Source organism: Coregonus clupeaformis, chromosome 20 (genome assembly GCF_020615455.1).
Source record: "Coregonus clupeaformis isolate EN_2021a chromosome 20, ASM2061545v1, whole genome shotgun sequence".
In the NCBI taxonomy this organism is placed as follows: Eukaryota; Metazoa; Chordata; class Actinopteri; order Salmoniformes; family Salmonidae; genus Coregonus; species Coregonus clupeaformis.
The window spans coordinates 55,019,125-55,033,661 of NC_059211.1; the positions used below are offsets into that span (position 1 = coordinate 55,019,125).

General features: G+C 43.7%; 1 protein-coding gene across 3 annotated transcripts in view; it reads left to right on the plus strand.

Moving 5' to 3' along the window:
* Positions 1 to 13,809, plus strand: part of farp2 (FERM, RhoGEF and pleckstrin domain protein 2) — an 81,605-nt gene extending 67,796 nt beyond the window's left edge. For 2 of the 3 annotated variants that reach the window (XM_041840678.2, XM_041840679.2), the window contains 3 exons: positions 10,782 to 10,889; positions 11,356 to 11,507; positions 11,946 to 13,809. In XM_041840678.2, coding sequence (XP_041696612.2) covers positions 10,782 to 10,889; positions 11,356 to 11,507; positions 11,946 to 12,036 — 351 coding nt within the window. In that variant the 3' untranslated portion in view covers positions 12,037 to 13,809. Of the gene's footprint in view, positions 1 to 5,674; positions 5,815 to 10,781; positions 10,890 to 11,355; positions 11,508 to 11,945 lie in introns of all 3 variants that reach the window. The other variant, XM_041840680.2, reaches the window with a different exon arrangement.
* Positions 13,810 to 14,537: the final 728 nt, after the last annotated feature.

A 14,537-nucleotide genomic window follows, 5' to 3' on the forward strand; every position in this document is an offset into this window, starting at 1 on the left:
TTCGCTGATGACTGTATAGTCCGATGCAGGATGCGCACTGTCAGCCACAGACAACACAGAGAGGCCTGTCCCGTGCAGCCATGGTCATATGTTGTCTCTGTCGCTTCGCCCCACACACACACACACACACACACACACCACACACACACACGCTTATATGTGTCCTATTTCACACATGTACAAGTGTGAATTTGATATTATTATTTTGCATATCCCACCCTCGGAGAGTGGGGTCACGGCCAGGGTCAGCCATTATCAACGGCGACCCTGGGGCAATTATGGTTAAATGCCTTGCTAAAGGGCACATGGGCATATTTTTCACCTTGTCTGCGATTCGACTTAGCGACCTTTAGGTTATTGTCTAGCAGCACAGACAGTTGAAGTCAGAAGTTTACATACACCTTCGCCAGATACATTTAAACTCAGTTTTTCACAATTCATGACCTTTAATCCGAGTAAACATTACCTGTCTTAGGTCAGTTAGGATCACCACTTTATTTTAAGAATGTGAAATGTCAGAATAATAGTAGAGAGAATGATTTATTTCAGCTTTTATTTATTTCATCACATTCCCAGTGGATCAGAAGTTTACATAAACTCAATTAGTATTTGGTAGCATTGCCTTTAAATTGTTTAACTTGGGTCAAACGTTTTGGGTAGCCTTCCACAAGCTTCCCACAATGAGTTGGGTGAATTTTGGCCCTTTTCTCCTGACAGAGCTGGTGTAACTGAGTCAGGTTTGTAGGCCTCCTTGCTCGCACACGCTTTTTCAGTTCTGCCCACAAATGTTCTATAGGATTGAGGTCAGGGCTTTGTGATGGCCACTCCAATACCTTGACTTTGTTGTCCTTAAGCTATTTTGCCACAACTTTGGAAGTATGCTTGGGGTCATTGTCCATTTGGAAGACCCATTTGCGACCGAGCTTTAACTTCCTGACTGATTTCTTGATGTTGCTTCAATATATCCACCTAATTTTCCTTCCTCATGATGCCATCTATTTTGTGAAGTGCACCAGTCCCTCCTGCAGCAAAGCACCCCCACAGCATGATGCTGCCACCCCTGTGCTTCACGGTTGGGATGGTGTTCTTCGGCTTGTAAGCGACCCCCTTTTTCCTCCAAACATAATGATGGTCATTATGGCCAAACAATTCTATTTTTGTTTCATCAGACCAGAGGACATTTCTCCAAAAAGTACGATCTTTGTCCCCATGTGCAGTTGCAAACCGTAGTCTGGCTTTTTTATGGGGGTTTTGGAGCAGTGGCTTCTTCCTTGCTGAGCGGCCTTTCACCAAAGTACGTTCATCTCTAGGAGACAGAACGCGTCTCCTTCCTGAGCGGTATGACGGCTGCGTGGTCCCATGGTGTTTATACTTGCGTACTATTGTTTGTACAGATGAACGTGGTACCTTCAGGCGTTTGGAAATTGCTCCCAAGGATGAACCAGACTTGTGGAGGTCTACAGTTCTTTTTCTGAGGTCTTGGCTGATTTCATTTGATTTTCCCATGATGTCAAGCAAAGAGGCACTGAGTTTGAAGGTAGGCCTTGAAATACATCCACAGGTACACCTCCAATTGACTCAAATGATGTCAATTAGCCTATCAGAAGCTTCTAAAGCCATGACATCATTTTCTGGAATTTTCCAAGCTGTTTAAAGGCACAGTCAACTTAGTGTATGTAAACTTCTGACCCACTGGAATTGTGATACAGTGAATTATAAGTGAAATAATCTGTCTGTAAACAATTGTTGGAAAGATTACTTGTGTCATGCACAAAGTAGATGTCCTAACTAGTTTTAAGGACTCCAACCTAAGTGTATGTAAACTTCCGACTTCAACTGTATAAATCAAATCAAATTGTATTTGTCACATGTTCCGAATACAACTGGTGTAGACTTAATCGTGAAACGCTTGCAGAGTAAAAAAATTAACAATTATAATAGTAACACAAGGAATAAAATAAAATACACAAGAATGGAGCTATACACAGGAAGTACCAGTACCAGATCAATGTGGAGCTATATACAGGAAGTACCAGTACCAGATCAATGTGGAGCTATATACAGGAAGTACCAGATCAATGTGGAGCTATATACAGGGAGTACCAGTACCAGATCAATGTGGAGCTATATACAGGAAGTACCAGTACCAGATCAATGTGGAGCTATATACAGGAAGTACCAGTACCAGATCAATGTGGAGCTATATACAGGAAGTACCAGTACCAGATCAATGTGGAGCTATATACAGGGAGTACCAGTACCAGATCAATGTGGAGCTATATACAGGGAGTACCAGTACCAGATCAATGTGGAGCTATATACAGGAAGTACCAGTACCAGATCAATGTGGAGCTATATACAGGGAGTACCAGTACCAGATCAATGTGGAGCTATATACAGGAAGTACCAGTACCAGATCAATGTGGAGCTATATACAGGAAGTACCAGTACCAGATCAATGTGGAGCTATATACAGGAAGTACCAGTACCAGATCAATGTGGAGCTATATACAGGGAGTACCAGTACCAGATCAATGTGGAGCTATATACAGGGGAGTACCAGTACCAGATCAATGTGGAGCTATATACAGGAAGTACCAGTACCAGATCAATGTGGAGCTATATACAGGGAGTACCAGTACCAGATCAATGTGGCGCTATATACAGGGAGTACCAGATCAATGTGGAGCTATACACAGGAAGTACCAGTACCAGATCAATGTGGAGCTATATACAGGGAGTACCAGTACCAGATCAATGTGGAGCTATATACAGGAAGTACCAGTACCAGATCAATGTGGAGCTATATACAGGGAGTACCAGTACCAGATCAATGTGGAGCTATATACAGGGAGTACCAGTACCAGATCAATGTGGAGCTATATACAGGGAGTACCAGTACCAGATCAATGTGGAGCTATATACAGGAAGTACCAGTACCAGATCAATGTGGAGCTATATACAGGAGTACCAGTACCAGATCAATGTGGAGCTATATACAGGGAGTACCAGTACCAGATCAATGTGGAGCTATATACAGGGAAGTACCAGTACCAGATCAATGTGGAGCTATATACAGGGAGTACCAGTACCAGATCAATGTGGAGCTATATACAGGAAGTACCAGTACCAGATCAATGTGGCGCTATATACAGGGAGTACCAGATCAATGTGGAGCTATACACAGGAAGTACCAGTACCAGATCAATGTGGAGCTATACACAGGAAGTACCAGTATATAGAGCGTTGGCGCCGGCGTAATGGGATGACACTTTCCTCCTATATTGTCCTTTGGCATGTTTGATGTCATAGCGGGCTTTCTTTTAAAGCGTACGTGTCCCGTTCCTTGTAAGCGGTTGCTCTAGCCTTTAGACCAGCGTGGATGTTTGCCTGTAATCCATGGTTTTTGGTTTGGATACGTTCTTGTAGTCACTGTGGGGACGACACCGTCTATGCACTTATTGATGAAGCCTGTGACTGATGGGGTAAACTCAATGTTATCGGATCAATCCCGGAACACATCCCAGTCTGTACCAGCAAAACAGTCCTATAGCCTCGCTTCTGCTTCATCCGACCACTTCCGTATTGAGCACATCACTGGTACTTCCTTTTTGAGCTTTTGTTTGTAAACAGGAAGCAGGAGTTTTATTCGATTGTTTTATTTATTTAACCTTTATTTAACTAGGCAAGTCAGTTATAAGACAAATTCTTATTTACAATGACGGCCTACCAAGAGGCAAAAGGCCTCCTGCAGGGACGGGGGCTGGGATAAAAAAAAAGTTTTCAGACAAAACACACCACGACAAGAGACAACACTACATAAAGAGAGACCTAAGACAATGGAGTCATGGTCAGATTTGCCGAAGGGTGGACGAGGGAGAGCCTTGCATGCATTTCTGTGGGTAGAATAAAAGTGGTCTAGAGTTTTTGCGCCCCTATTGGCTCAGGAGACGTGTTGGTAGAAGTGAGCTAGGACGGTTTTAAGTCTCTCAAGAGTTAGTCTCCACCCACAAGAAATGCTGCCTCTGGGTGAGCGGGTTCTTGTTTGTTTATGGCCCCATACAGTTCGTTGAGCGCCAGAGTGGTGTTGGTTTGGGGCGGGATGTAGACTGCCGTGATAATTACAGATGAGAACTCTCTTGGTAGATAAAAGGGTCTGCAGTTTACCATGAGGTATTCTAGCTCAAGATTTCCGTCACACTTGAAGCAGCACACCAGTTGTTATTTATGAAAAAACACAGTTCAAGTCGTATTTCAAGTTGAAATCGAGGTTAGTAACTGACGATCTGATGTCCAGAAGTGCTTGGCGGTCATATGTGGTAATAGAATGAACTTTCTGTATAGAAATAGTTAACATAAACACGATAAAAGTCCCTATATAGCAAAGATGGGTTGGAACTCGTACAATGTCGCCCTTCTCCGTTTAAAAATAAATAAATGTCGGCACTGTTTTTAAAAACGCATCCTTCAGTGTTGTGTTGGTCAGCTGTCAGACAGAGCTGCAGTATTGGGGGAAGCGTTCATTGGGCACACAGAGCAGTGGATACACGGCCCCGTCCTCATCTCCTCACCCTCTCCTCACCCTCTCCTCACCCCATCGTCATTCTCCTCACCTCCCTGTTCCACTCTCTCTCCCATGGTTAATCTTCTGTCCTCCGACCATCTTTTTCATTTCAGTGTCTCACTGTTTCTTCACTTCCTTGCACTGCTGTCTTGTCTTGGTGGAAACACTCCAATCAGAAGCGTTTTTTATCTATGGCAGTCTTCTTCTGTTGTTAACTAACTCCTCCCCTCCACAGCCCTGGCTGAAGGACTTTCTAATCTAACTTCTCTTTCTCCCCATTCTGTTTCTGTCACTGAATGTAAGCTGCCAACTCATCCTATTTTACTTTCCTCTTTTATCCACACCTCTTTCTTTTTCTGTCCTTTTTGCTTTCTGCCCCTCTCTCTGTCCTCTCTCTCTCTCTCTGTCCTCTCTCTCTCTCTCTGTCCTTCTCTCTCTCTCTCTCTCTGTCCTCTCTCTCTCTCTCTCTGTCCTCTCTCTCTCTCTCTCTGTCCTCTCTCTCTCTCTCTCTGTCCTCTCTCTCTCTCTCTCTGTCCTCTCTCTCTCTCTCTGTCCTCTCTCTCTCTCTGTCCTTCTCTCTCTCTCTCTGTCCTCTCTCTCTCTCTCTGTCCTCTCTCTCTCTTGTTTTCTCTCTCTCTCTGTCCTTCTCTCTCTGTCCTTCTCTCTCGCTCTCGCGCTCTCTCTCTCTCGCTCTCTCTCTCTGTCCTTCTCTCTCTCTCTCTGTCCTTCTATCTCTCTCTCTCTCTGTCCTTCTCCCTCTCTCTCTCTGTCTTTCTCTCTCTCTGTCCTTCTCTCTCTCTCTGTCCTCTCTCTCTCTCTCTGTTCTCTCTCTCTCTGTCCTCTCTCTCTCTCTCTCTCTCTCTCTCTCTCTCTCTCTCTCTCTGTGTCCTTCTCTCTCTCTGTGTCCTTCTCTCTCTCTCTGTGTCCTTCTCTCTCTCTCTGTCCTTCTCTCTCTCTCTCTGTCCTCTCTCTCTCTCTCTCTCTGTTCTCTCTCTGTTCTCTCTCTCTCTCTCTCTCTCTCTCTCTCTCTCTCTCTCTCTCTCTGTCCTTCTCTGTCTCTCTCCCTCTGTCCTTCTCTGTCCTTCTCTCTCTCTGTCCCCCCCTCCCCAGTGTTCTGTTCCCCAGCCGTGTCTCCAGAGCTCCCTCCTCGTTACCTGCTGGGTCAGGGCCAGAGACCCAACACCATCACACACGTCTGCTGGTACCGCAACCAGAATCTCTCGCTCACTGATTATCTGCGGATGAACCAGGTACCACACTAGCAGAACCAGGTTCCAGACTGTAGAACCTGGTACCAGACTAGAACCATGGTAGAACCAGGTACCAGACTAGAACCAGGTACCATACTAGAACCATGGTAGAACCAGGTACCAGACTAGAACCATACTAGAAACAGGTACCAGACTATATCAATGGTAGAACCATTTACCAGACCAGAACCATGGTTGAACCAGGTACCAGACTAGAACCATGGTTGAACCAGGTACCAGACTAGAACCATGGTAGAACCAGGTACCAGTCTAGAACCATGGTAGAAACAGGTACCAGACTAGAACCAAGCTAGAACCAGGTACCAGACTAGAACAATGGTTGAACCAGATACCAGACTAGAACCATACCAGAACCAGGGTAGAACCAGGTACCAGACTAGAACCATGGTAGAACCAGGTACCAGACTAGAACCAGATACCAGACTAGAACCATACCAGAACCAGACTAGAACCATGTACCAGACTAGAACCATGTACCAGACTAGAACCATGTACCAGACTAGAACCAGGTACCAGACTAGAACCAGACTAGAACCAGGTACCAGACTAGAACCAGGTACCAGACTAGAACCATGTACCAGACTAGAAGCATGTACCAGACTAGAACCAGACTAGAACCAGGTACCAGACTAGAACCATGTACCAGACTAGAACCAGGTACCAGACTAGAACCAGGTACCAGACTAGAACCAGGTACCAGACTAGAACCAGACTAGAACCAGGTACCAGACTAGAACCATGTACCAGACTAGAACCAGACTAGAACCAGGTACCAGACTAGAACCAGGTACCAGACTAGAACCAGGTACCAGACTAGAACCATGTACCAGACTAGAACCAGGTACCAGACTAGAACCAGACTAGAACCATGTACCAGACTAGAAGCATGTACCAGACTAGAACCAGGTACCAGACTAGAACCAGACTAGAACCATGTACCAGACTAGAACCATGTACCAGACTAGAACCATGTACCAGACTAGAACCAGGTCCCAGACTAGAACCAGACTAGAACCAGGTACCAGACTAGAACCATGTACCAGACTAGAACCAGACTAGAACATGTACCAGACTAGAACCAGACTAGAACCAGGTACCAGACTAGAACCAGGTACCAGACTAGAACCAGGTACCAGACTAGAACCATGTACCAGACTAGAACCAGGTACCAGACTAGAACCATGTACCAGACTAGAACCATGTACCAGACTAGAACCATGTACCAGACTAGAACCATGTACCAGACTAGAAGCATGTACCAGACTAGAAGCATGTACCAGACTAGAACCAGACTAGAACCAGACTAGAACCATGTACCAGACTAGAACCATGTACCAGACTAGAACCATGTACCAGACTAGAAGCATGTACCAGACTAGAACCATGTACCAGACTAGAAGCATGTACCAGACTAGAACCAGGTACCAGACTAGAACCAGACTAGAACCAGGTACCAGACTAGAACCAGGTACCAGACTAGAACCAGGTACCAGACTAGAAGCATGTACCAGACTAGAAGCATGTACCAGACTAGAACCATGTACCAGACTAGAACCAGACTAGAACCATGTACCAGACTAGAACCAGACTAGAACCAGGTACCAGACTAGAACCAGGTACCAGACTAGAACCAGGTACCAGACTAGAACCATGTACCAGACTAGAACCAGGTACCAGACTAGAACCAGACTAGAACCAGGTACCAGACTAGAACCAGACTAGAACCAGGTACCAGACTAGAACCAGGTACCAGACTAGAACCAGGTACCAGACTAGAACCAGGTACCAGACTAGAACCATGGTAGAACCAGGTACCAGACTAGAACGATACTATAACCAGGTACCAGACTAGAACCATGGTAGAACCATGTACCAGACTAGAACCAGACTAGAACCAGGTACCAGACTAGAACCAGGTACCAGACTAGAACCAGGTACCAGACTAGAACCAGGTACCAGACTAGAAGCATGTACCAGACTAGAACCAGGTACCAGACTAGAAGCATGTACCAGACTAGAACCAGGTACCAGACTAGAAGCATTGTAGAATCAGCCATTATACGAGAACCATGATATAACTAATTACCAAACTGATGATAGAACCACAGTAGAATTTCACAGGGAGATGCCAAATGATACATACAGTTTACTGATCTGCAATGTTGGGGGAGCTACTCTGAAAATATACTTTACCAAGCTTCAGTTACTTCTCACTGGAAGAAGTTAAGCTACACCTAAAGACACCCCTAAGAAAAATATAGTTTACTTAACTAAAGTTACTAAAAAGTAGTTCACTATATCCAAACTACTTTGGTAAAAATTAAATGAAAATCTGAAATGTCAGAAATTATTCACACCCCTTGACTTTTTACACATTTTGTTGTTACAGCCTGAATTTAAAATGGATGAAATTGAGATTGTTTGTCACTGGCCTACACACAATACCCCATAATGTCAAAGTGGAATTATATTATTTTTTGCAAATTAATTAAAAATGAGAAGCTGAAATGTCTTGAGTCGATAAGTATTCAACCCCTTTGTTATGGCAAGACTAAATAAGTTCAGGAATACAAATGTGCTTCAGTCACAAAAGTTCCAGGGACTCATTCTGTGTGCAATAATAGTGTTTAACATGATTTTTGAATGACTACCTCATCTCTGTAGCCCACACATACAATTATCTGTAAGGTCCATCAGTCGAGCAGTGAATTTCAAACACAGATTCAGTCACAAAGACCAGGGAGGTTTTCCAATGCCTCGCAAAGAAGGGCACCTATTGGTAGATGGGTACAAATAAAAATAAGCAGATATTGAATATCCCTTTGAGCATGGTGAAGTTATTGTACTTAACAAAAATATAAACGCAACATGTAAAGTGTTGGTCCCATGTTTCATGAGCTGAAATAAAAGATTCCAGAAGTGTTCCATACGCACAAAAAGCTGATTTCTCTCAAATGTGAACAAATGTGTTTACATCCCTGTTAGTGAGCATTTCTCCTTTGCCAGGATAATCCATCCACCTGACAGGTGTGGCATATCAAGACGCTGATTAAACAGCATGTTCATTTAAACAGGTGCACCTTGTGCTGGGGACAATAAAAGGCCATTCTAAAATGTGCAGTTTTGTCACCCAACACAATGCCACAGATGTCTCCAAGTTTTTGGTTGGAGTGTGCAATTGGCATACTCACTGCAGGAATGTCCTCCAGAACTGTTGCCAGATAATTGAATGTTCATTTCTCTACCATAAGCCGCCTCCAATGTCGTTTTAGAGAACTTGGCAGTACGTCCAACCAGCCTCACAACCGCAGACCATGTGTATGGCGTCGTGTGGGTGAGCGGTTTGCTGATGTCAACGTTGTGAACAGAGTGCCTCATGATGTCGGTGGGGTTATGGTATGGGCAGGCATAAGCTACGGACAACGAACACAATTGCATTTTATCAATGGCAATTGGAATGCACAGAAATACCGTGACGAAATCCAGAGGACCATTGTGAGGTATCTGTGACCAACAGATGCATATCTGTATTCCCAGTCGTGAAATCCATAGCCTAGGGCCTAATGAATTTATTTCAATTGACTGATTTCCTTATATGAACTGTAACTCAGTAAAATCTCTGAAATTGTTGCATGTTGGTTAATATTGTTGTTCAGTATAATTACACTTTGGATGGTGTATCAATACACCCAGTCGCTACAAAGATACAGGTGTCCTTCCTAACTCAGTTGCAGGAGAGGAAGGTAACTGTTTAGGGATTTCACCATGAGGCCAAATTAAAACCATTTAAAGCATTTTAATGGCTGAGAACTGAGAATGGATCAACATTATAGTTACTTCACAATACTAACCTAATTGACAGAGTGAAAAGAAGGAAGTCAGTACAGAAAAACAATATTTCAAAACATGCATCCTGTTTGCAATAAGGCACTAAAGTAATACTGCAAAAAATATTGCAAAACAATTCACTGTTTGTCCTGAATACAAAGTGTTATGTTTGGGGAAAATCCGATACAACACTTTACTGAGCAACACGCTCCATATTTTCAAACATAGTGGTGGCTGCATCATGTTATGGGTATGCTTATAATCGTTAAGGACTAGGACGTTTTTCAGGATTAAAAAAATTAATGGAATGGAGCTAAGCACAGGCAAAATCCTAGAGGAAAACCTGGTTCAGTCTGCTTTCCAACAGACACTGGGAGATGAATTCACCTTTCAGCAGGACAATAACCTAAAACACAAGGCCAAATATACACTGGAGTTGCTTACCAAGAAGACAGTGAATGTTCCTGAGTGGCCTGGTTACAGTTTTGACTTAAATCTACTTGAAAATCTATGGCAAGACCTGAAAATGGTTGTCTAGCAATGATCAACAACCAATTTGACAGAGCTTGAAGAATGTTTTAAATAATAATGGGCAAATGTTGCACAATCCAGGTGTGGAAAGCTCTTAGAGACTTACCCAGGGAGACTCACAGCTGTAATCGCTGCCAAAGGTGCTTCTACAAAGTATTGACTCAGGGGAGTGAATACTTATGTAAATGAGATTTCTGTATTTCATTTTCAATAAATGTGCAACAATGTCTAAAAACGTGTTTTCACTTTGTCATTATGGGGCATTGTGTGTAGATTGGTGAGGAAAAATAAATATATTTAATCCATTTTGAATTCAGGCTGGAACAGAACCGTGTAACAGAACCGTGTAACAGAACAAAATGTGAAATAAGTCAAGGGGTATGAATACTTTCTGAAGGCTCTGTACTCCAGTGGGTAGCTAGACCACTACATGCCGATAAAGTAATCAACTTCTGAAAACACTACCTAGATTAGAATTTAGTTCAACTACCACCAAGCTACTGCAAAATTGTTGTTAAATTACTTGAACTACAATTAGTTCACTGCTCTTCAACACTGCTGACTGTCCTGTCCTGTCCTGTCTTCAGAACCAGCTCTCAGGTTACCTCCTACGGAAATTCAAGAACAGCAACGGCTGGCAGAAGCTCTGGGTGGTCTTCACCAACTTCTGTCTGTTCTTTTACAAGACTCACCAGGTACTGAACACACACCCACCAGGTACTGAACACACAACTACCAGGTACTGAACACACAACCACCAGGTACTGAACACACCCACCAGGTACTGAACACACACTGAACACTCACCAGGTACTGAACATACACCAGGTACTGAACACACACCCACCAGGTACTGAACACCCACCAGGTACTGAACACACACACACTGAACGTAACACAACACGGCTGGCAGAAGCTCTTCACCAACTTCTGTCTGTTTTACAAGACTCATCAGTTACTGGCCTGGCACGACACTTTGCTTTAATACTGCAGGGTGGCTTTTAACACAACCACTTCATGTTTGTTGTACTGCAGATGCAGCCTAGTTGCGTATAAATATCTCAACTCAGACTCCTCTGCTGAGCCCATGGTTCTATGTTTTAAGTGTTCCTGGATGTTAAGGAATCCCAGCCAACTGTCTGTCTGTCTCTCTGTGTGCAGGATGATTTCCCTCTGGCCAGCCTCCCGTTGCTAGGATACACTGTGAGCACTCCGGGAGAGTCAGACAGCATCCACAAGGAATACGTCTTCAAACTGCAGTTCAAGTCCCACGTCTACTTCTTCCGGGCGGAGAGCGAATACACGTTTGAGAGGTATAGTGACTGTTTCAGTCATCATTTAACTCCTTCCAACGATGCCTCATTATGATTCCACAACATTTCCAGGACACATTTTAATTGTAAAACTCGGCTGTAGTTTTTGGCTAACAGGTTAAAGTGATGGAGTGGTGCTTTGTATTTACACTATGGCTGTTATAGCTCTGATGTCCTCTCTGTCTCGTCTATCTCCCTCCCTCTCTGTCTCTCTCTCTCTCTCTATATATATCTCTCTCTCTGTCTCTGTCTCTGTCTCTCTGTCTCTCTGTCTCTCTCTCTCTCTCTCTGTCTCTCTCTGTCTCTCTCTCTCTCTCTGTCTCTCTCTCTCTCTCTCTGTCTCTCTCTCTCTCTCTGTCTCTCTCTCTCTCTGTCTCTCTCTCTCTCTCTCTCTCTCTCTCTCTCTCTCTCTCTCTCTCTCTCTCTCTCTCTCTCCAGATGGATGGAGGTGATTAAGAGTGCGGCCAGTGCTACAGGCAGGATGAGTCTCCTCATACCTAAAGGTCCCCTGGAGATGAATGGGAACTAACTGCGCTCCTTATTGATCTGATCTACTGCGGCTTAGGAGCTTCTATCTAATCTGCGTTCCAAATGGAACCCTATTCCCTATATAGTGCACTACTTTTGACTAGAGCCCTCGTCCCAAATGGCAACCTAGGATGCCATTTGGGACACAGTCCGAGAGAGCAAGGGGCTGGGCCCTATAGACTCTTGAGACAATACTGTATAATACACCCCCCTCTCTCTCTCTCTCCGGTTCTCATTGGCATCATGTTAAAGTGACACGCATGTCTTGGATTTATTTGGCAGACAAGGGCTCAGTGAGCGACTGGAAGTTATACTTTTTTTCTTCATATTAGTTCTCTCCTTCTGGAATTGTCAACAATTTGTAATGTGAGAATCTGTTTTTTTTTTTAAATCAGCGGTGAACAGAATAACATTATTATTGCAGTAATTGGATACGTGGTTCAAGAGAGAAGGATATATACAGTGCTATCATGATAAACAAGTATGCTTGAGGACATTCTGTCAATGATAAGTGTAAACCCTCAGCCGACTGAGTAATGGAACTAATGCGGGGACCAACTCATAACCTTCTCATGGCGGCCAGTGTAAAACAACAGGCTTGGTTTCCCAGACTCAGATTAAACCTAGGCCTGGATTAAAAAGCATTTTAGATGGACAATCTGCTTTTGAAAGGGACTAGACTTAATCTGTGTCCGGAAAACCGTCTCATACCGATTTTTATCTATCAGGTTTATGTTCTAGAGAAGCTTATACAGCGTTAGTCTAAAGACCTGTTGTTTCCTTAAGCGAGTGAAAGCGTTCTGCGGACGGTCGGTGCCGAGTTTGTATCGTGTCTCTCTACACGAAGATACAGGTGTAGAAATGAACTTGTAGGTGGAGGAGGGCAGGTTTTTTTTTTATATATATGTAGGTGCGGAGCTTGCAGGATGGATTGACTAGGGACTGGGAAGGGTAACTAGCTGGAGACAGCCCCCAGATACTTTCTTTCTACCAGATTTAAAATGGCTAGGGTTGAGGTAGCTCTGGTCCAGGGTGTTATTTCTTCCACTAAGGAATTAGTGGAGGAATTAATGCCCTGGACCAGAGCTAGGGTTCAGCGGGAGAGGTACCCAGTGAATGATGTCCTTTTTTAAATCATTGAAAAAAGGCAGATAGTATTGTATGTTGAAATGAGTTAGAAACACAAGCAGTCAATCTCATTTTAGGTAACTTGTGTAATGGACTTGATGGAGGCATTCTTCGGTTCTTTGAGATGTTCAGTAGTTTCTCATTTGCTCTGTTGTCACACTGAGGTATTAACGGCCGTGGAGTTAAATAAAAATGGAACAACACATACATTCTGTAAGGTACTTTTTCCATTGAAGTGTTTCAAGGGGTTAATATTCCTGTTTAATAAATGTAAAAGTACTTTGTGGCCCAGGAGAAAAGCCTTGTTAATTTAAGTTTTCCTGTACTATCAATATGTAGTCATATTTTTATTTTCATACATTGACAATAGTCCCAACTAGTTCTGGCTCTCTCATAAACCTCAACATTGTTAAAGTCCAACATACTTAGCGTTTAAGTGTTGTGTTATTGACTTATTATTGGTAATAGTGTTGGCCCGGTTCTACTGTTGTTGTGTTGTCTGGTTTCCTAGTTTAAGGACAGAACGAAGTCGGGAAGGAGGGCGCTACATTTGAACGGTGTTTTGCTTGGCTTGCTGGGATTGCACAGTTACTACCATGTGTTCTGGATGATAGTTATTTTAGCGTTTTTTTTTGTTGTTCATTTACAATAGGGACGGTGATGGCCTGGTAAAATAATATGCGGTGTTTATCCTAGCATCTAGTCTGAAAGTTGCAGATTCCATTCTAATACGTCATTTAAGGCTGAAGAGCAGGGGTTTGCTTCCCAAATGGCACCCTATCCTCCTATGGGGCCCTGGGTCAAAAGTAGTGCACTACATAGGGAATAGGGTGCCATTTGGGACACAAAACCATGTTTTAGAATATGATCTGTAACGGAATAACTGTTAGGTGACGCTGTCTTGCTGTAGGCAGGACTATATTGGATCATGTGAGTATTGTGTTAAAAGGGTGACTGCAGGAGATCAGGGCCTGTGTTCACACAGTGTCTCAGAGTAGGGGTGCTGATTTTAGGAGGAGTTTGTCTTTTGTTAATCGTATAAACAAGAGGGGAGAACTGATCCTAGATCAGTGCTCTCTACTCTGAGAAGCTAGATGCATACGGCCCCTGATCTTGGCCGTTCGTCATCAAAAGCCCCCCCCCTTTCCCCGTTACTGTCTACACACCACGGTCTCATTATATTCTCTTTGTCTCTAGAGTGGCACTCTGTTCCTTATATAGTGCACTACTTTTGACAAGGGCCCCATAGGGAACAGGGTTCCATTTGAGGCAAAACCATGATTTTTAGGGGGCACCTCTCGACTTCCTCTCCCAGTTCATCTCTCTGCGTGAGGGGTGCTAACCAACCCCCCCCCTCTCCAGTCAGATGTCCTT